A 22,203-nucleotide genomic window follows, 5' to 3' on the forward strand; every position below is an offset into this window, starting at 1 on the left:
TTGTACTCGTGTAGTTTTTACTAAAGTTTTTGTACCTGTATTGTTTTTACTCGAGTATTTGTACTTGTAAGAAGTGTTTTTACTTGGGTATTTGTAGTGAAATATTTTACTGAAGTATTTGTACTGAAGTATTTTTACTGGAGTATTTGTAGTGAATTGTATTTACTGGAGTATTTGTAGTGAAGTGTTTTTACTGGAGTATTTGTAGTGAAGTGTTTTTACTGGAGTATTTGTAGTGAAGTGTTTTAACTGGAGTATTTGTAGTGAAGTGTTTTTACTGGAGTATTTGTAGTGAATTGTATTTACTGGAGTATTTGTAGTGAAGTGTTTTTACTGGAGTATTTGTAGTGAATTGTATTTACTGGAGTATTTGTAGTGAATTGTATTTACTGGAGTATTTGTAGTGAAGTGTTTTTACTGGAGTATTTGTAGTGAAGTGTTTTTACTGGAGTATTTGTAGTGAAGTGTTTTTACTGGAGTATTTGTAGTGAAGTGTTTTAACTGGAGTATTTGTAGTGAAGTGTTTTTACTGGAGTATTTGTAGTGAAGTGTTTTTACTGGAGTATTTGTAGTGAATTGTATTTACTGGAGTATTTGTAGTGAAGTGTTTTAACTGGAGTATTTGTAGTGAAGTGTTTTTACTGGAGTATTTGTAGTGAAGTGTTTTAACTGGAGCATTTGTAGTGAAGTGTTTTTACTTGGGTATTTGTAGTGAAATATTTTACTGAAGTATTTGTAGTGAAGTATTTTTACTGGAGTATTTGTAGTGAATTGTATTTACTGGAGTATTTGTAGTAAAGTGTTTTAACTGGAGTATTTGTAGTGAATTGTATTTACTGGAGTATTTGTAGTGAATTGTATTTACTGGAGTATTTGTAGTGAAGTGTTTTAACTGGAGTATTTGTAGTGAAGTGTTTTAACTGGAGTATTTGTAGTGAAGTGTTTTAACTGGAGTATTTGTAGTGAAGTGTTTTTACTGGAGTATTTGTAGTGAAGTGTTTTAACTGGAGTATTTGTAGTGAAGTGTTTTAACTGGAGTATTTGTAGTGAAGTGTTTTTACTGGAGTATTTGTAGTGAAGTGTTTTTACTGGAGTATTTGTAGTGAAGTGTTTTTACTGGAGTATTTGTAGTGAAGTGTTTTAACTGGAGTATTTGTAGTGAAGTGTTTTTACTGGAGTATTTGTAGTGAAGTGTTTTTACTGGAGTATTTGTAGTGAAGTGTTTTTACTGGAGTATTTGTAGTGAAGTGTTTTTACTGGAGTATTTGTAGTGAAGTGTTTTTACTGGAGTATTTGTAGTGAAGTGTTTTAACTGGAGTATTTGTAGTGAAGTGTTTTTACTGGAGTATTTGTAGTGAAGTGTTTTTACTGGAGTATTTGTAGTGAAGTGTTTTTACTGGAGTATTTGTAGTGAAGTGTTTTTACTGGAGTATTTGTAGTGAAGTGTTTTAACTGGAGTATTTGTAGTGAAGTGTTTTTACTGGAGTATTTGTAGTGAAGTGTTTTTACTGGAGTATTTGTAGTGAAGTATGGGGCTTGTGTAGTTTTGTCACTGCTGATATGTTAAATAGAGCGGCTGCAGGAAGTGATCGCTCAGAGCTCAGTGTCGCCAAGAACGACTGAAGCGTGCACCACCTGATCTGAACTGCAGAACATCGGACCTCAGAACTTCAGGACTGACTGGGTTACCTGTTTGGGTGCAGCAGGTAAGGCCGGTGTGTGTGTGTGTGTGTGTGTGTGTGTGTGTGAGTGTGTGGTGAACTTTTGTATTGATGTGTTTGAGTTGACAGCCTGAGAGTTCAGTCATTCTGTAAAGCAGAGCTCAGATCTGAGTAAATCACGCCCCACCAGATCTCCTCTTTCTCTGAAAACCCGCCGGACTTCTGTTCTGATTCTTGTTCTGATTACTGAAGTTCTGAGAAAATGTGTTAAACTCTCTGCTCTGTAGAATTTAGATCATTTATTCATTTTTAATTCCATTGAACTCAGGGTAGAGTAGAAAGAAGTTAGAGCTGAGTAATATTACTATAAATCTAGTCTATACTATGTAAAATAAATTTGATAGAAATTGTGCTGTGTGTGTTTGTGTGTTGGATGGCAGCAGTAATTTATTTCCTATTACAGCTTCTTTTGATTTAATTTGACTGGGTTACTGTAGTTGTAAATTTAATGCATAACTTTTACCAAAGTCATTTATTTTCTTGTATCTGTACTTTACTAATGCATTTCCATTTTGGATATATGTATATGTTTTTACTTAAACTCCACTACAAAAGTCAAGTATCTTAACATTATACATAATCCAAAAAAGTAAAAGTTACTTGGTGTTTAAGAGAAATAATGATAATTTACAATATGATTTCATGAAAAATGTGAAGTATATTTTTAAACGATATTTAAAATGTATTTTTTTTATATAATAAACATAAGACAGAGTAACACGTTTGGTGTTATATAACTGACTATGTAAACTGCACTAGATTGTCATGCTGCTCTTTTAGTTACGATGTTTCTACTCGATAATTTACATAATTTAAACATACAGGCACTATGTTGAGTATCATCCCTCTAGAATCTAAATCATTTCCTCACAAAGTATATGATTTAATTGTTTAGGATTTAAATCACAAACAAATATAAACTGTATCAAATATGTAATATTATTGATAAGGTAGTTTTTTTTTATATTCTGTATAAAATATGAAATAAGATTTTAATTTGAATTTTGTGGGTTTAAAAAAAGCACTTACTGCCCAGACTCTCTCTCTCTAGATTTTGCACAGTAATGTAGTTCCATAGTGTTGGGTATGATAAGTGTGATCTGATCAAATCTACTGTAAATCTGTTCAGAAAAACAAAGAAATATCCAGTTTTGTTTTAGGAATGTGCTCTAAAAACATAATAAAAAGAAAAAGAAGCAACTAAAAATTTAAATGTTACTTATATAACAAAATAAACAGATTAAAGAAATAAAAGTAATAAAGGTGAAATGCTAATGAATGCCCTGCTTCCACGCGGCTGGAACAATGGGCTCATTTCCTTGCTGATGAATTAAGGGGGTTATTTCTGCTGTGGTGGGTTAGCGTAACGGCCGCTGAAGCGTTTTATGGAGGCTCTATCAGCGGAGGCCTGGAGGGCCCGGGGCCGAGGCCTGTAATCTCCACAGGCACATTGAGCTTTGATTTCCTGCGATGGCTTCATTCAGACTTTTTAGATGCAGCGTCTCTGCCAACGCCACCAACCACCCCACCTCTCTCTGCATTATCAGCTGCTGATGGGGCCGGACTCGGGCTGCTGGGCGGAGGTGGTGGATGATAAAGCAGAAGCAGGTCAGCAGAGATGTGGATTCACCTCCTCACCTCCTGCAGGGGCTAGCAGTTAGCTTATCCTGCTCTAACACACACACACACACACAATATTTTCAGCTCCACGGATCATACAGTATAGGACACTTTGTAGTGTCTTTAATTACAGACCGTAGTCCTTCTGTTTATAAGTGGATCAGATACAGCAGTGCTGCTGGAGTTTTTAAACACTGTGTTTAATCTCTCACTGTCCTCCACTCTATTACTCACTCCTACCTACAGCTGCTCCACCCTGTAGATAAAGTAAAGTCAGAGACAGAAGCTCTGAATCTGTTGCTGCACAGTTTACAGTGTTGCTCATCCTCTAGTCCTTCAGCAGTGCTCAGAGGACACTGTTGGTGTACTGTTCTCAGTACAGCAGTAATACTGAGGTGATTAAACTCCAGTAGCACTGCTGTATCTGATCCACTCACTGTACCAGCACAACACACACTAACACCTCATACACCACCACCATGCTAATCAGTGCTAATCAATGCAGTGCTGAGAATAAATAACCCTCCAAACAAATAATTATAATAATAATAATAATAATAGCTGCTGAGTATTGAAGAACAGGGTGAAAGAAGGAGAATAATAAAGTATACAGAGAAACAGATACAGAACTACAGTCTGATGTAAGGAAGGATGGGATGTCAGGAACAGGATAGACTGTTAAAGCTCCAGCTTATTATTCTTTGTCAGTATAATACCAGTACTATTGTGTTCGTATACTAAAGTCATTTATAGTCTTATCCAGAAGTATTAGATAGAGCTTCATGAGTCCAGACAACACAGTTCTACTGCTTCACAGCTCAATACCCATCTGTAATCACCTGCCATTAGGAATGGTGTCAATAGTTTCACGTTTGTTTATCTGCTGCAGAAATAACTTTTCTATTGGCAATACTTTTTGGAGACTAGACAAGCTGTGTGTTTTTATGTGTGTTTAGCTTATCAAAGAAGCTGATTTCAATATTAGAAGGAGTCCACAAATATTTCTAAACCAATTTTACCTCATTTTTTGCAGACGTTTTTTTTTTTTTTTTTTTGCTTTGGCATAAATTTAATCCTAAAACAAAGTTTTTTTCAAGTGTCCAATTTTTATGATGGACCAAAAAATTTCCCAAAATGACATTATTTTTCTGGAAATATGCGACTTCGGAGATTCACGGTTTCTGTCCAACAATGAAAAAAATGCAAATATTTATGTTTATTACCTACATGTTTAACTATATATGATATGTAGTAGAATTCTAAATATTTGAGTATATATTGTCAGTGTCATGCAAAAAACATTTTCTTCACATCCTTCATCGGAATTCAGTGTAAAACATTATTCTAATTCATTTTAGAGCATTTCTTTTGGTCCATTTATCATGATATTGTAGTATAACAGGAAGAACAACTGCCAGCTATACAGTGGTGCTTGAAAGTTTGTAAACCCTTTAGAAGCCTTTAGTCCTGAAAGTAGATAAAGAGAACCCAGTTATGCAATTAAGATTATAAATATATTATACTCTGGCATTTATTTATTAAGTAAAAAATCCAATATTACATATTTGTAAGCGGCAAAAGTATGTGCTCCTCTGCTTTTAGTATCTGGTGTGACCACCACCATCATGTTCCACAGATGGGATAGAGTTCTTATGCTGGAATGCATTGTTTTCATTTTTCCAAACATAACACTTTCCATTTAAACCAAAAAAGTTCTATTTTCGTCTCATCTGTCCGAGCAGTGGCTTTCTCCGTGCAACCCTGCCGTGCACACCATTGTTGTTCAATGTTCTCCTGATGGTAGACTTATGAACATTAATATTTACCAATGTGAGAGAGGCCTTCAGTTCTTTGTGATCTTATTTACTATTACATACCTTGTTTTTGGAGTGATCTTTGTTGGTTGAACCCTACTGGGTACTGTTAGTGGTGTTGAATTCCTTCCATTTGTACACTGTTATCTGTCTGACTGTGGATTGACTGGTGGAGTCTATACTCTAAAGAGAGGGATTTGTAACATTTTTCATCCTGATGAGCATTAACAACTCTTTACTAAGGTCTTCAGCGTTCTCTTTTGTTTGTGCTGTGATACATAAAATAGGAGCAGATAAACAGATTATATATATCAACTTTATTTAAAACATATTTTAAAAATGTACAGTCTATACATTAACAATAGCATACATTGTAATGTAACTAATTTGTCTTTCTCTAGTGACTGAATCAAACAAAAAGTCTTCAGTTAAAAAAAAAAAAATCTGTTTTGTCAAACTTAAATCTTTTACATCAATCTTTTGTAAAACAGACCTTAAAAATGTATTCTATTCCCTTAGAATTTTTTTATTTGATTTGTACTTTGTAATTTTATAAAACAACATTTTTGTGGATTCAAGTAATAAAAAAATTGACACCCAATCAGCCCTTCTTTCAAACCCACTGTCCCCCAAACACAGCCCAATAGTGCACATTCACCTGCTGACAGGTGAGTGAGTTTACCCTCTGTCAGGTGGGCGTACCTGCACTCTGTGAGCTGCTGCTGTAAGCTCCACCCCTTGCAGCCTGGGCCGGGCGTAGCAGGTGTCGTGGGGTCGGCGCGGGTCAGCAGCCTGGAGAACAAGGCTGCTCTGTTGCCCGAAGGCGCTGGCTCCACTTCATCAGGAGAATTCTACAGGAAACAAACAAACACACACACACAGCTATTACACCTAATGATGATGAAGATTGATGACAGCTAAACTTACATGAATAATGAATAAACAGTAAAAAAAGGAAATAACTCATTTGTATAATCTAATAATTACTATATATGTTACTATTACTGGGGAATCAGGAGTCAGCAATAATCTTTTATATGACATGTAATGAAATATATAATATACAGTTTTGTCTTAAAAAATAAAAAGACATGAAATGCTGTGTATTGTAATGGCAATGTTTGTAAACACAAATAGAATTGTGCTCTATATTTATTATATACCTAGTTTTACCAGTTTTATCTGTATTTTATGTACTATACTAATTTGTCTATTACTGTATATAAGTATGTAAGTATATATGTATAAACAGATACATTGCTGTGTCTTTTATGGGAGTTTGCTAGTCCAACAATTTTACTTTATTTACAGTTTTTATCTGTCATCATCTACAGTATGTACAGGTACCAGTTTTACTGTGGGGTTTTTAGTAAAGCTGCAAATGCTGTACATGATAATGTGTTTTTTACACTATACAGTCAAATCTGTAATATAGCACAATCTAATGCTTGACAATTTGGATATGGGTATAAATAATATCAACCAATATAGTTACTAAATAAAAATGCCAAATTGAATGTCTGTACTTAACAGACTTCTAAAAACTGAATTTACCAATTCATGCAAATTTCCCTGTAATAAACAGCAATCAGTAACAGACATTGTAAATAATAATAATATATATATTTTTTAGAACTGTTTGGTCATTTTATGTAGTTTTATATTAGAGCTAACAGAGCCGACCAGAACACTGGACTATACATAAAATATACTTTTTACATAACTGAAATCATTTATTCTGCAGAGAATATATTATCAATAGATATTCTAAATACCAGATTTATGTTAGCAGCATACACACAAAAAATAGCGTATAAATCAGGAGCTGAAGAGAGTCAGTAATGTAAAGGTCGGGAGTCATTGGTTAGGGCTACTATTGTGTCTATAAATTGTGCATAAAATTGTAATTAGACATTATCAATAGTTCTTGTGAAAAATAACAATTTAGATCTACCTGGGTCACAAAATTCATCCCCAACTCTAGAGTAACAGTGTACAGGAGGTCAGCTGAATCACATAAATAAGAAATCTTTAAAATCTGCTTTTAATTCATTGTAATTAGTTTGAAACCGGTTTGTTTTGGCCAGAGTGTGAATGCTCTCTAATCCTGAATCAGTGTGTTGTTATTGTTATTGTTGCAACGAAACATACTTTTTTCTATGTGTTATATATATATATATTTGTGTGTGTGTGTGTGTGTTTGTGTGTTTGATGTTGAAACAGCTCCGTGTTCAGCGTGATGGGCTCGCGCTTCCTGTGCTCGTGCTGCACCAGATAAAGCGCGTTATCGGCCTCCTGCCCCCCGCGGGCACGCGGACACCCACCAGGGGCAGCGGCAGCGCGCGGGCGGAGGAGAAAGAGTTGGGGGTGCACGGGGGCGGGGCCAGTCCCTTTAAAGCACCTGTCTGAACAGGGGAGCAGCAGCACCTGGCAGGCGGGCGGAGGAAGCGGCACATGCGCAGAGCGGGGCCGGACTGCTTTAATAGAGGTGCAGCGCGTGGACCGAGGAGAGCACGAGCGCCGGAGAGAGAGAGAGAGAGACTGAGAGAGAGAGAGAGAGAGAGAGAGAGACACAGTATCGGACAGGATGCCGCGCTCGTTTCTGGTGAAGAGTAAAAAGGCGCACAGCTACCACACACCGCGCAGCGCCGAGCCCGACTACCGGACACTGGACGCGCTGATCGCGCACATCTGCACAGGTACCGCACACACCTCCACCTACCGAGTCAAACTCAGCGCTTCTATACCGCTATAATGCATTAAAGACACCGTTCAAACTCGCTTACACCAGTCGGTATTTGTGTTTTCAATATTTAAATAAAAAAATAGATACATATTACAAATAATTAAGCTATTTATATAGGCGCTCATACCTCACAACAACACACCTAACACACACCTAAAACCTAACACACACCTTTACACTGCTTCACACCTTCAATTAGCTTACCAGCAGATTCACACACCCGTTTTTATAGTTTATTATAAGATTATTAAAGATATTATAAGATTATTAAAGATATCGTTACAACCACTCCGTGTTTGTATTTTCAGTATTTAAAAAAAACTACAAATTAGGCTTTATTTATGTTGGCGCTCATAACTCACATCTGCACTGGTGCCGCACAACTGACAACTTGCATTACAAAATATGCAAGGATTTTTACTGTTTTTACTTTTATGCTGTTATAAAGATTTTAAAAACACCGTGCAGTCAATTAGTCAATCTTTGTGTTTTCAATATTTTATAACGTTGCATGTTTCCAACAGCAACAGCAACACACAGGCAAAAATTAAACGAAATAATATTTTTTTCAGTATTTACAAAATAAAACTATTTAAATACTGTTAATTTTAATACACTCTAAAAAGGTGATCATATTAAGAGCAGTCTAAATAAAAGTAAATAATTAGAGAAATTATGAAAACAGTAATATAAGTGCTGCATTATAAAAATGAAAAGCAGGAAACTAAAAAAATAAAAGCTTATTTACGTTTTTTGTTTTTAGCCCATTATAATGATATAATAATCAATATATAGGACACAAATACAACAGTAAAAGTATATATGTATATATGAAGACAATACGAAATACTACATTATAATGAACAATAAAAACGATTAATAATAAAGCCTGCTGTATTTTGAAAACAAGAAAAAAATGTGTTTTTTGTTGTTGTTTATAGTTTACTACAGGATACAGTTTAATTAAATTATTTACATTTTATTAGCAACTGACAAATAACAGCAAACACTTATTTATTTCACACTTTTCTAGTAATTTATGTAATTATGTTTTATTTAGTTGTGAGGATAAGATAAAACTGATGTAAAATTATACTGAGAATTTTTGATGTTTTATATGTTTTGCTCATTTATATGTATTTAATTTAATAGAAAGTAAGAAGCAGCTTAAAGGAGTAATAGATTTTGTATATTTTGTTCCTTTGTTTAAATATTGATTGAAATGTTGCAAGTGTCATCAGCCTCACAAAGTTTGATCTCAATATAACTCAGATTATTCCTCACACTTAGAGTTTCTCAGGTGTGTATAGAGGTAAAGGTATATAAAGGTGTACACAGGTAAAATGTTTATAGGATTAAAGGTGTACACAGGTGCAGCTCCTCACCCGCCTGTTATTCTCTTGTTATCAGACAGTAAGCTAGGGGAGGTACCGGAGGAGGGCTGTCTGGACGGACGCTCGGACCCTGCTGGAGCCTTCACCCCAGACCCCGCTGACCTCTGCTCCAGGTCCCCCCCACTCAGCTGTGGTGGAAGTGTTTGTGACCGATCCTCAGACTATGAGGACTACTGGCGCCCGCCCTCACCCTCTGTATCGCCAGGTAGGCATCCAGGTGGTCTTCCAATGCCACTTTCCCACTGAATGCTCATTCACTGAAATCCACTGAAATCAAGACTATTACAAGACTTTATCCTGCTTTTGTTTAAGTAACTGTCTATAGAGAACAGTTTCTACTAGATTTTGGATTTAACCAGCATTGCTGTAAGTATTTGATTGTATTCAGTATTCAATCTTTTGTCCCATCCAGTATTAAAGTATTAAAAGCAGCATAATTTCACTGTTCCACGGCTCAATACCTGGGGGCTTTATACTCTTCTAGTCTGGCATACCTGACACCACACTGGGCACTGATGGCTCAATATTTTAAAGCACTGGTTTATTAATGACAGGGTTGTTGGTACTGGGCTTTGCAAGCTGCCATTGTTGGGCTCTTGAGCCAGTCCTTGCATGTATTTACTTCTTACAGAGCATCCCAACTTTGCAATTAAGGTTGTATTGTTAATTAAATTGGCATCACTCTTTAAATTGTGTATTTTATATCAGTGGCTAAGTGTTCAAAATGAGAATAATATTGTTTAGCAAAATTATTCCTTGGACAATCTATTCTTCAAAGTATATCGCTATAACAGGCCTGTCTGAGTCAGATCTTTCCTGATCTGAGGTCTTTAGGTTATGTGGTTGGTGACGTTAGTAAAGGCAGTAAAACCACAGGCAGCTCTTTGTTGAACTGTGTGTAGATCAAGCAGCGACTGGTTACCGTCTAAGAGACCAAAACCCAAAACATGGTGGTGCTCGTTTAGCCAAAACAACAGGTATAGCCTGCAGCCATATGTAGCCTTCTGCCCCCAACTGCTGTGTAGCATGCCTGTGCTGACTCGGCTGTTTTGTCTCCTCAGCAGACTCTGAGAAATCCTTCTCTCCCTGTGTGGATGAAACCCGACCGTTTGCCGTCCCGTTTGGGGCATACCCATGGAGCTTCACCCATCACCATCACTCACTTGACCCAGAGCAGAGTTTTTATACTGACAGAGTGGCAGAACCCCCTCTGTTCAGTGAGAGAGGACCACCAACTGGAACTAGCATTTACAGTCATTATGAGCCAACTGCAACTCTCTTTGATCGAACCTCCGCACCTGGACTTTTTGTGGACAGGAACATCAGAGCAAATGGGCCTGAGATGAAGAACGATGTGACTGGGCTGTGCAGTCGCCTTATGTTGAATGGAGCCTTTAAATGCATTAAGTGCAGCAAGGTACGACGGGGTGTTTCTCACGGTTTGGGTCAGGTAGTGTAGGAAAGAAGGGTCTAATTTTGATCAAAGTCTTTAGAGAAAGGCAGTTTACTAGGCAGCCATCTTTTTAACACCATTGGGCAGTTTTATTCACTTAAACAATCCCAGCCTCCTACTGTATCTGTTTGAACAGGGAGAGACTCTAAACATCACTGAGAACATCTGATTAAAAAAAAGCTCATTATTAGTTTTGTAGTGTTTGGATCGATAAAGCACAAAAATCTAAATTGGCTTGTTTTGGCTACTATGCTTAAGCAGATCTCATGGGTGGGTACAGTAGGAGGCACTCTTTCCCTCATCAATCTCATTGTGATGCTGGCAGGCAAAGGCATCCTCCAAGCACCTTGTGATATTGCCTATTGATGCTGCATTGATAGGGGGAAAGAGGTGTAGAGGTGTAGATTGATTGACTTTGGCATGCGCTTGTCCTCACCCTCCTAGTGTTGGGAGTATTGCAAATGATAGTTCTAATGATGGGGTGGGCTAAATGTATTGGGAAAGTTTAGAGAATGTTGTATAACTCATTCCTAATAACTTTTTTCTCCATCACAGGTGTTCTCCACACCTCATGGCCTGGAGGTTCATGTCCGGAGGTCACACAGTGGCACGAGACCCTATGCTTGTGACATCTGTGGGAAAACCTTTGGTCATGCGGTCAGCCTGGAACAACACAGAGCTGTTCACTCACAGGTACAGGAATAATAAGACCAAGTACTTTTGATGGGGCAGCATGTGATACTTGCGCTCACACTTTTTCAGTTTGGTTAATCTGGAATCTGGCTTATTGCATTCTTGTTGCAGTTTATTTAAACACTTGTTTGTTTAAATACTATCAACAGTATACTATACTAAAAACAATATGGTATATACAATTTCTAAACTTTTAGCTGATTTTTCTTAATTCACAGGAAAGAAGTTTCGACTGTAAAATCTGTGGGAAAAGCTTCAAACGATCCTCCACCCTGTCCACGCACCTCCTGATACACTCGGACACTCGACCCTACCCCTGCCAGTACTGCGGCAAGAGGTTCCACCAGAAATCTGACATGAAGAAGCACACATTCATCCACACAGGTAATGCAGCCTCCACCTTTTAATGCATATCAACCTTTTAGAATCCAGTAGAAATATTTAGGCAAGGAATCTGTTCAAATAGATATGGCAGAGTCCTCCAAATGACACTTAACAGTAATCAGTATTGATGTTCCAGGCCGTTTGAGAGCCAGGCTGGTGTAGGGGTTGACAGGACACACCTTGTTGTGGGGTAAACTGTAACAGATTTGTGTGTGGTTAAACAGGTCAGATCTGCATATGGTCATCAAATTCTCATGTCAGCATCATCTCTGATTTTTCTCAAGCTCTACCTTGTTTACTATGTGAATAACATGTTTAAAAATATATAAGCTGCGGTCCAATCTGAAGGGAGCTGCCTAGGTAGTCATTGCCTTCAAAGGCAGCTCCCTCGTTCGGCAGCATTTTCACCCATAAGGGATCTTATAAGGCAGCGCGTTCGGGACACCCTCTGGAGTCAGCATACGTCATCACGTCTAGCGCGCTGTGCCCGTGAGCTGTTTATAAATAACTAAAGTTAATGATCACTTACCTCGGGATAAATCTTAATGCAGCGGCAGATTTTTCTCTTTTACTCATCCAAATATTACAGATATTTAAATATTCATGATTTACTTTAATTATACACTTTTCCTCACTTCATTCTCAGAGTATGGTCAGTTTTATGTATGCATTTATTTTATTTTTGATTAGATGCTTTGTAGAAATGCATGAGTAATGAAACCATAATATAATAAATATTTTGTATGAGCCAGAGCTAAATTATCAAACTAAGCTACGTTTCACACAATAGTACATTCATACACAGTCAGCTAATTTGTATTATATCTTTATCTTTTAGTTGCATAAAACACATGATTCATAAACTTTTTTTTTTTTTATTTACCCATACCCACTAGTTGAGATGTGATACTACAATAAGCATAGTGACAATAAACACACAGCAAGCAAAAATAATAATGTTAAGAGAGAAAACTTTATTACATTCAAAGAAAAAATATATATATTCATAAAGGGAGCTAACGCTGCCTCCAGCCGGTCTGACCAGCGTTCACCTTCCCCGGCCCACGTTCATCCCTGTGGAAAAAATAAATCTGAATTAGTAACAGCGGTTTATGGAGAACACGCTCATAATTCCACTATTTACACAATTAATCACTCAGTTACAGGTAAATCTAGTTATTCCCTCTAACAATTAAACTGTTTACGCATTAAATCACTGAATTACAGGTTATTCTACAGTGTTACACTATTTACACAGTAAATCACTTAGTTATACGTAACAGTGACTTAAAACAGTTAAAACTTTTTATACTGGACGGCCAGGGTATCTTTGTTTCCTAGCGGGGGTTTCCTCAGCGCTGCAGCCGCGTTTGGTACTCTGTAAGTCGGCTAGATGCGTGTTAGCTTACCCGGTAAATTAGCGCGATAAGCTAACGGTAGCTTCCGCCGGTCAGGTCTTACATTAAATGAAGTACAGGTGAAAACAACGATGGAAAACAACTTAAAACAGTCTAAAATATGCTAGTTTGATAAACCCACGCAGCGGTGAGTGGAAATACAGGAGGGAATTACTTACATTCGTACAGAAACTCCCTCGCAATGCCGGCTCCGTCCGCCATGTTTTTAAATCTGAGCGCTGGAACTCTGAGCTGGTGAAATGCATCATGGGATTGCCTTCGCCGTGAAGGATACATCTCACGCTGCCTTCAGAATCGGGGTAAAATAAGGCAGCTGCCCAGGTAGGCAGCACATGCCACCTTCCGAATGGGACAGTCCTTTTCTCGGGAGCGCGCCTATGCTGCCTGAAAATGCTGCCTAGTTGGGCAGCTCCCTTCAGATTGGACCGCAGCTATAGTGTTCATTTTAAGTAACCTGTTTAGCCAGGCTAAAGTAAAAATTATGTAAAATTCTACAAAACAAGTTTTTTATGAAAGGCCTAATTTTACACACGCTTAACAGAAAACTGTGTCATAATCCTTCATAAAAAATCCAAATCTAAAAACGTTTTTTAATCCACAGATTCACCATAGATGTGAATGTGAATAAATATATTTCAGTTAATTGTAATGTTATATTACATCACATCGTGTTTATGGAAAATGTTTATTTTAAACAGATAAACATATAATTTTAACATATAATTGTGCTTGAATCAATTCACCAGATTGTGATGTCATAAACTGTTTATTAACAGTTGAACGTGGATATAACGTTAACGTTTTGCTTTGTTTGCTGTAAGGATTGGATCGCTTGAATGCTGTAAAATGTATGCCTATTTTCACTTGCTAAAATACGTTGTAGCAGTACTTTTAATAAAACGACAACAAATGACGTTACCTCCCCCTACACTGCCTCGCATGACTAATGATAAATCGCGAGTGTAAGCACCAGGCTGAGAATGATGTGTGTTTTGTGTGTGTTTGGTTGTACAGGTGAGAAGCCGCATAAGTGTCAGGTGTGTGGGAAAGCGTTCAGTCAGAGCTCCAATCTGATAACCCACAGCCGCAAACACACGGGCTTCAAACCCTTCGCCTGCGAGCTCTGCGGGAAGGGCTTCCAGCGCAAGGTCGACCTGCGGAGACACAAGGAGACCCAGCACGGCCTGAAGTGACGGGAACTACCGCCCTCCATACACGGCATTTGACACTGTACTCCGTTGAGTTCTGACGGAGCAGTTCTCCTGCGCAGGGATTGTCTGTTTATTTGTTATAGAAGTCCAGATCAAATTTCCGAAGTCCTGCGTCATTCTGTAGTCAGCATTATGCCCAAACTGGCACATTGGTTATGAACTCTATTTTACCATTTTTTTAATGAAAGCATACTTTACATTTCTATTTCAATTAGATAGGACTGTCTGTCAGAACATTGATATAGAAAATACATCTGTATAGGTACATTTAATGGATTTTAATAGGCAATTTTTAATTGTCCGTGAACTTCACAGTGTTATTATAACGTGGTGAACATTTCTACAACGTTTATGTTCACATTTTCTCAACAAACTTAATTAGAAACACTGCCTTTGGTAATAAGTAAATAATACTTTTCACAGCTTTTCAAAATTCCAATTATGTTTTGTTATACTTTTTTTTTACAATGGAGAAAATAACTGATTTTATAATATGCTGTGACAACGTTATTTGCCCAAAACAACGTTGTCTCAATGTAACTGGCTTTCTCAGTTTGGCACCGACTACAGAATAATGGCACGACTTCAGTACGAACCAGCGGAGGCTTATAGCCAATTAAAAGCAAGCAGAATTGCTGCTACCCAATAGCTGCGCCGGAGGCAGAGCCTGTACAAAGAGAGAAATCCCGCTCTTTAAAAGTTCTGAGGGATGTAAACGGCCCAGTTTACAGCAGGCTACGAACACTTCCTTCTGTTCCCAATGTTTTGGAACAGTTTGTGTATCATGTGGACTGAGTCAGCAGCAGCCCAGCAGGTCTGGCAGCATCCAAGAAGCCTAAAAGCCCAAACCTATAAACACCTCAAAAGCTCCATGTGAAGTGGACTGTGGACACAGTAAATTGTGCAAAACACAGACAGTGAACAGTGTTCAGCTACAAGATAACTTCAATGTGAGTAGAAAATAGTGAATATTGCTTTATCTCTACACCGGAATTAAAGACAGTAAACTTTACCCAACAGTCAACAGCGTGTTTTGGGTACACACATATGTATTTTTGTCATGGGCAATACAACACAATGCAAACATAACACAAACATGTTATGCAAACATGCATAATCGTACATATTATATTCCTATTTTACATTTACAAAATGATACAGGATACATATGCTAGGCATATGCTACATTATTATAGCTATTATTTAGTCCCCGTAATCTCGCCATGTATCACAAAAATCTTACTTTTATAATACTGTTAGTCTATTCTAAAAGGCAACGAAATCATAAATAAGCTAATCATAACTATAATGCGCCTTTCGCACCTGCTATTTTGGTTCGGACCGAATTTGGATGGTGTTAAATTAACACTGAATGTCAAACTGTAACACTCGCAGTGCTAATTTAACACTACAGCGCAGATTGACACTGATAACTTCACTAAAATAACCCACTAACCAATACAGATGAGTTTTGGGTGTTTGGATGAAAAAGGACCAAAATCATTTTACGAACACTGAAGTATAAAGTGTGTGAAAGCATGCGTGTTTTTATTGCGCAGCTCTGACCGCTGAACCCAAAATATTATCACCAAAATAAGAGAAATGCTGGAGGCTCTATCAGAGAGAGAGATCAGCTGAGGCGCAGAAAATCAGCGCAGTGCAGAGTAGGTGCGGGCACAACACACACCTGTACACACACCTCCAGCTAGCTACCTGCGTGATTTCCCTGTTTGGGGAAGACAGAAGGTTAACTGATCTGGACACTGGACAAACACTTTCCACACAAACCAGTTGTATTCCAGTTTTCATTTTTATTTATTTTTATTCTGTTTATAAAAATGAGATTTGTACACGAGTTGTCTGTGTTTATGGAGGACGGGATCTGCGATGGTCTGCAGGAGTAAAGATTAATGTATTAAATATTATATGTTTGTTTGAAACAGTAAAATGTTATTTATTGATGAAAGTGGCTTGAATAAAAATTGCTGAAGTTTATTTCCGCGTTTGTATCATTTTTAACAGCAGCAAATGTGTACAAAACAAACAAACAAACAAACATTTGAAGAAGTAAACACACATTCACATGAATTAACAAACAAACAAAATATCAAATCTATTTTTTATATAGCGCTTTTTACAACTGATGTCACAAATAAGCTCCACAGAAATGTGATCACAGGACAGCGAATCAGGCAGAGAACCAGTGAGCGCGGAGGCAAAAAAAACTCCCTCATAGCTGCATATCATAGGAGGAAGAAACCTTGGGAGAACCAAGACTCACATATAAGGGGAGGACCATCCTACCACTTATCCTAACAGCTTTTAAATGAATTTTAAAAACACCAAATTAAAACATTTGTATGTTCTAAAAACTGGTTCGTCTGTTCACCCTAACGTACTGCACATGATAAACAAATAAAATATCCCACTTAAATAAATACATAAAATAAAATATTAAAAATTTATAAAGTATAAAACATTTAATACATTTAGTTTTAGAAAAATTCAGAAATGGTAAACGGAAAAACGTCGTCTAAAAAAGAAAAATAGGAATAAAAACTATAAAACCAAACAAAATCTCTAAAAGGTTATGAAAACAGTGTTTTAATCAGAAAGGTTTATTATCACATATTATGACTTACACCGTCTTATAATTAGTTTACAGTGACGATAGTAAAGGCTTGTATTTCTGAACAATTTCAAATAAAAATTCGCACCCCATTTACAACATTTAAATTTAAATTTAATCATAAAACCTATAGCATTTCACAATCAGGCCGCGCGAGCGTACATAAATGTACAACAGTGAGATAATACTAATACTACTACTACTAATAATAATAATGATAATAATAATAATAATAATAATAATAATAATAATAATAATAATAATAATAATGTCGCTCGGTCTGAGCTCCATAAGACTAAATGTGTTTTGAAAGCGTTAAATGTTTAATGTGACCCGGAGAGCGTAGTGAGGCGGTATCAGTGTGTGCGCGCGCACCAGAAAATATTAGGCTACTGCTCGAATTAATATTTGAGAAACAAAAGGAAAAAAGAAAACCTTTTTCAAATGTGAAATGCGAAATACCTTACTGTTATTATAACATGATTAATACATGGTAATAGCTTTAATAATGATTATTATTATTGTTACATTTACCCTCTATTATTTGTATTATTATTAGTAGTAGTAGTATTAATAATAATTAATGAGTAATTAAATAAAATTCAAACCAGAAAATAAACAAGATGAATAAATAAAACACTATATACACCTTTTAATCGGTCACTTACTATCAACGAATAATAAGAATAAAATCGCGTTCTTGCTCTTTGTTGTAATTTTTTCTAAACACAAACAAACAGCTCCTCCTCCCCCCCAACATTCTTCAAAACAAGCCCTTACCGATTTCTCCAGTTTAGGTACAATTCCAGGAAACACAGCTATGTTGTGACAAAGTTGGGCTAACATTTTGTTTTTGGGTCTACAATGTTGTCACAACGTTAAAATGCACACAAAAAGGTTCTAAAACATTTCTAAAATATTTGATGTTTTGTTGTCAGGTAATGGATAACAGTGAGTGAGTAGAGTTATTACCAAAATGCGATATTACCTAAAATAAGAGTGTTAAAACGTTAATAATTGAACACAAACAGTGCAACAAGAAACTACTGTTCACTAGTGTTTAATTCAGTTTATCACGATGCTATTTAAATACAAACCAAAAACGTTTTAACTTTTTAACCATGGTTAAGAATTTTCTTTTCGTGTCTTATTTTAATTTCGTGACAATTAATTAATCTAAAGCACTCTGCGATTTCATTTTATATGCAATAAATAAAAAAGTATTACATACTATTTATTTCTTCTTCATATTATTATTATTATTATTATTATTATTATTATTATTATTATTATTATTATTAGTAGTAGTAGTAGTAGTAGTAGTAGTAGTATTAGTAGTAGTATTCTATAAAGCGTTCGTTGCTAAATCGTAAATCGAGTTGTATTAAAGCAGTTCGGTTAAGGGTGAAATCAGACAGCCTGATTTCTGCTGTTTCCTGAGTTAAAAGCGGTGCGTGCAGACGAAGCGTGAAGACCTGCAGCTCGCGAGCTCTGCAGATTTTTGCAGCTTCAATAAACAGCACGACTCACTATAATAAACCACGTAGCTCAGCTTATCTGAACCCTATTACTTTAGAATTGCTACAGAAAGAGCTTTTCTGGTTCATTAAATTCACTAGACAACCACTATAGTCTATTGGTCTGCCATAATAATTACGTTACTGATTTATCATACAGTATATATGGCCATAACATGGTCTTAATATTACCCTCAATAGTAATTGTGATTACTCAGCAAAAATAGCCAATTAAAACGAAAGATCTAGTACGCCCACTGTGTTTTAAAAAACACGTTATGTATTTAGATTAATTAAATTCAATTAAACTAAATTAATTAAATTTTTATATTCCAACTCAAATTTCTAAAAAAGTTCAGTGCTCTTTAAAAGTAATATGTAATCGCATTATTAAACTTCTGTATTATATTTATATCAGTGGAATAAAATGTGTCTAAAAACGACGATGTATCATAAACAAATTGGTTATTGAGACTGGCCTATAGGCCAACATCAGAGCATAGACTGCTGAACAAACCTGTTACAAATATCACAAACACTAGGAGAACAAACCAAACAAACAAATATAACAGCATTTTCTTTTTTTCTTTTATGAGCAGGACTTTCTTATAAATTATAAATATCAATGTATTCCAAGCTATTTTATACAACAAATTAAATCCTGTATGACATCCAGTTTTTCCAAATATTTCTATTTGCATACGATTTAATTCTACCAAAAACCATATACAGGTTGCTTCTAAAGAACTGGTTGTATGTTTTATGCTTATATGCATTTTCCTTTTCAAATATGACAAACACAGTTAGATATTGTTTTTTTGTACAACGTTCTGTGTTCTATATACTGATACTTTAAATGTACATACATGATTGTATTCTACAATTCTTTTAATCGTAAACTTGAGATACAAATTTTTAGTCATATTGCCCAGCCCTATCCTGTGTGTTTGACTTAAAAACTTCCTGACTGTTCGGCAGCAGCTGGAATATTGAGCCTGTTACACATACAGGTTGTTATAGGATCCATATGGAGCTCATGCTAATTGCATATGGATGTATAGAGGGTTTAAAAGGTTTTAGTCCAGAGTGACGCACTGCCTCTCCTCCAGCAGTCCCCAACTTGCCTCGACAAACAATACTGCCTCTGTTCAGCCGGGTATTCAGTGTTGGTCCATTTCATCCGCTGCAGGTTACCCTGTCCAACATGAAGGAAGCAGGCTGGCGCTGTGGAGGTGGGCGTGCGACAGCTGTGGAGTGGAGGCCACCTGGAGAAGCTGCTATAGGGTGACAGTAATGAGGCCTGAAGCCTTTATTTATAGCCCAAACACTCGAGCATCTCACCTGTTAATAGAAAATAAAGGACTCGGGGTGTTCAAATTACACACGAAATCCAAGTACAGACTAAAACTAATCCCAAACACAGCTCACAACAGTCTTCAGTCTGATTTTTATTAGTAAAAATAACTTGCCTTAGTTTAATGCCATTATTTGAACTCTAACAATTTCTAACTCTAACACATACAATACAATTAAACTAGATAAGTCACAGCGGTGCTGCTGGAGATTAAACACTGTGTCCACTCTATTAGACACTCCTACCTAGCTGCTTCACCTTGTACATGTAGTCAGAAGACAGAAGCTCAACTTGTTCTACACAGTTTGTGTTGATCATACTCTTGTCCTTTATCAGTGGGTACAGGATGCTGCCCACAGGACACTGCCCACAGGACGCCGCCCACAGTACATCGCCAAAAAGATGATGTCCACAGGACACTGTTGGTGGAATGAGCTTTATCCAGCTACACTGATACTTATACACTGAGGTGTTTAAAAACTCCAGCAGCACTGCTGTGTCTGATCTACAGAACAACACACACTAACACCATAAACCCTCACCAAGGCAATCAGGGTCACATCAGTGCTGAGAAGGATTCACTTCCCAAATAATAGCATCTGAAAATAACATTTTTATTATTATTAACATTTCTTTTGGAAGCTGTGTGTGTGTTCTGTAGTTCTGTAGTATGGTTTATTGTTGTTCTGTAGGAACCTGCTGCCAGAAAGTTGTAAGCTCTGGTTTCTCCGCCATGATTAAAATCACTGACTCAGAGCATTAGTAATGCCTTTATGCCTCTAAATCTTTCTTCTAGACTGAATAGTGAATATTTTAAACCCCAGAAGATCAGACTGCGGAGAGGAAGAGAATGCTCACGTCATTCCGTTGTTCACCCAGCAAGCCTGAAGCTAAGGAGCTGCAGTAAGGAGGAGCTCCGAGTGAAGTTTCGGTTTTAGTGATTGGTTCCATTTAATATTAATTTGTTCCGCTTAATCAGCATCTTTTTCACTGTCGAGGTCGCATTACACTAACAGATGGGTGAAATAAAGGTCGGAGGAAGGAAGCAGATTGTTGATGGGAGAACAGTAAGTTTAAACATGAATCTTAAACCTTCTATCTTTCTCCTTTCAGTTAGTCTGTTATGGTTAGAGCTGCAACTCTTTTACATATACACTGGCTTGCAAAAGTAGTCAAACATCTTGAATTGTTTCACATTGTGTCTTAAATGTACATTTAAATGTATTTTATTGAGATTTTAAGTGATGGAAAAACACAATCAAGAACAAAAACAATACATCGTTTTCAAATGTTTAATCAAATAAAAATCTGAAAAGTGTGACATGCCGAATTATTCTGCCTATTTTATCAATACTTAGTAGAGCCACATTTTGCTGCAATTACTGCTGCAAGTCTTTTGGTTTGTCTTTGCAAGCTCTAGCTGTATGTTTAGGGTCATTGTCTTGCTGGAAGGTGACTCTCCTTCCCAGTTTTAAGTCTTTTGCAGCAGGATTGCGCTGTTTTTAGCTCATTCATATTCCCCACACCATGATGCTGCCAGCACCATGCTTCAGCTGAGGAGTGTTTAGCATGATAAGTAGTGATAATTTTGCACCACATGTAGAGCTTTGCATTTAGGCCACAAAGTCCAACTTTGGTCTCATCTGACCACAGCACCCCCTTCCATTTGTTTGCTGTGTTCGTACATGGATTATGGCACAGTGCTAACAGCACGTTATGTGCTATGTCTTTCTTTCAGCAATAGTTTTCTTCTTGTCAGTCTTCCATAAAGGCCAAATTTGTGGAGTGCAAAATTTATAGTTGTCTTGTGGACAGAAATATGTATGTAATAGGTACATACTGTAAGAATGTAAATGTAAGGTACAGCAGAGCAGCAGTGTTGTGCAAAATTGTCCTGTTTTCATGACCCAGAGCAAAGCTGTGATGTCTGTACATGGGTCAGTACACGGCTCAGCTGCTTCAATCCTGTGTAGCTCACTCTATGGGAGAGAGGTTTCAGTGAGCTATTAGTCCGAACGGGTCGGTCAGGTTTTAAAACCGTTAGCCCACAGCCTGCAGGCATATCAAATATGAATAGAGGAGTCCTTCTGAAAACCCGATCAATAGGAGCGGTCAGGTAATCAGAGCACAGCATTCTGGGCCTCCAGAAACACTGAAACCACACACACACACACACACACACACACACACACACACACACACACACACACACACACACACACACACACACACACACACACACACAGAGA

General features: G+C 36.9%; 1 protein-coding gene and 1 long non-coding RNA gene across 3 annotated transcripts; one reads left to right on the forward strand and one right to left on the reverse strand.

The window, feature by feature from the left end:
• Positions 1 to 1,605: 1,605 nt before the first annotated feature.
• gfi1ab (growth factor independent 1A transcription repressor b) lies at positions 1,606 to 16,449 on the forward strand. 2 transcript variants are annotated; one of them, XM_007233613.4, is made up of 7 exons: positions 1,606 to 1,706; positions 7,379 to 7,854; positions 9,312 to 9,500; positions 10,360 to 10,712; positions 11,304 to 11,441; positions 11,660 to 11,825; positions 14,258 to 16,449. In XM_007233613.4, the coding sequence occupies exons 2-7, from the start codon at positions 7,743 to 7,745 to the stop codon at positions 14,434 to 14,436; spliced, it is 1,137 nt and encodes a 378-aa protein (XP_007233675.2). In that variant the 5' UTR covers positions 1,606 to 1,706; positions 7,379 to 7,742; the 3' UTR covers positions 14,437 to 16,449. The 2 variants fall into 2 exon arrangements, with proteins under 2 accessions (XP_007233675.2, XP_015456870.2); XM_015601384.3 differs by having other exon boundaries at positions 1,607 to 1,706; positions 10,357 to 10,712.
• Positions 12,780 to 13,676, reverse strand: LOC125802275 (uncharacterized). The gene is made up of 2 exons (XR_007439308.1): positions 13,402 to 13,676; positions 12,780 to 12,899 (listed from the first exon to the last, which is right to left on the reverse strand). It is a non-coding gene; the product is annotated as an uncharacterized LOC125802275 (long non-coding RNA).
• Positions 16,450 to 22,203: the final 5,754 nt, after the last annotated feature.

Source organism: Astyanax mexicanus, chromosome 5 (genome assembly GCF_023375975.1).
Source record: "Astyanax mexicanus isolate ESR-SI-001 chromosome 5, AstMex3_surface, whole genome shotgun sequence".
In the NCBI taxonomy this organism is placed as follows: Eukaryota; Metazoa; Chordata; class Actinopteri; order Characiformes; family Acestrorhamphidae; genus Astyanax; species Astyanax mexicanus.

Excerpts from the sequence above, each read along its gene's own strand:
- gfi1ab (XM_015601384.3), top strand. The coding sequence starts at position 7,743 with ATGCCGCGCTCGTTTCTGGTGAAGAGTAAAAAGGCGCACAGCTACCAC. Across the intron at positions 9,501-10,356 it reads CTCACCCTCTGTATCGCCAG|CAGACTCTGAGAAATCCTTC; the intron begins GTAGGCATCCAG and ends TTGTCTCCTCAG. Across the intron at positions 10,713-11,303 it reads AATGCATTAAGTGCAGCAAG|GTGTTCTCCACACCTCATGG; the intron begins GTACGACGGGGT and ends TCTCCATCACAG.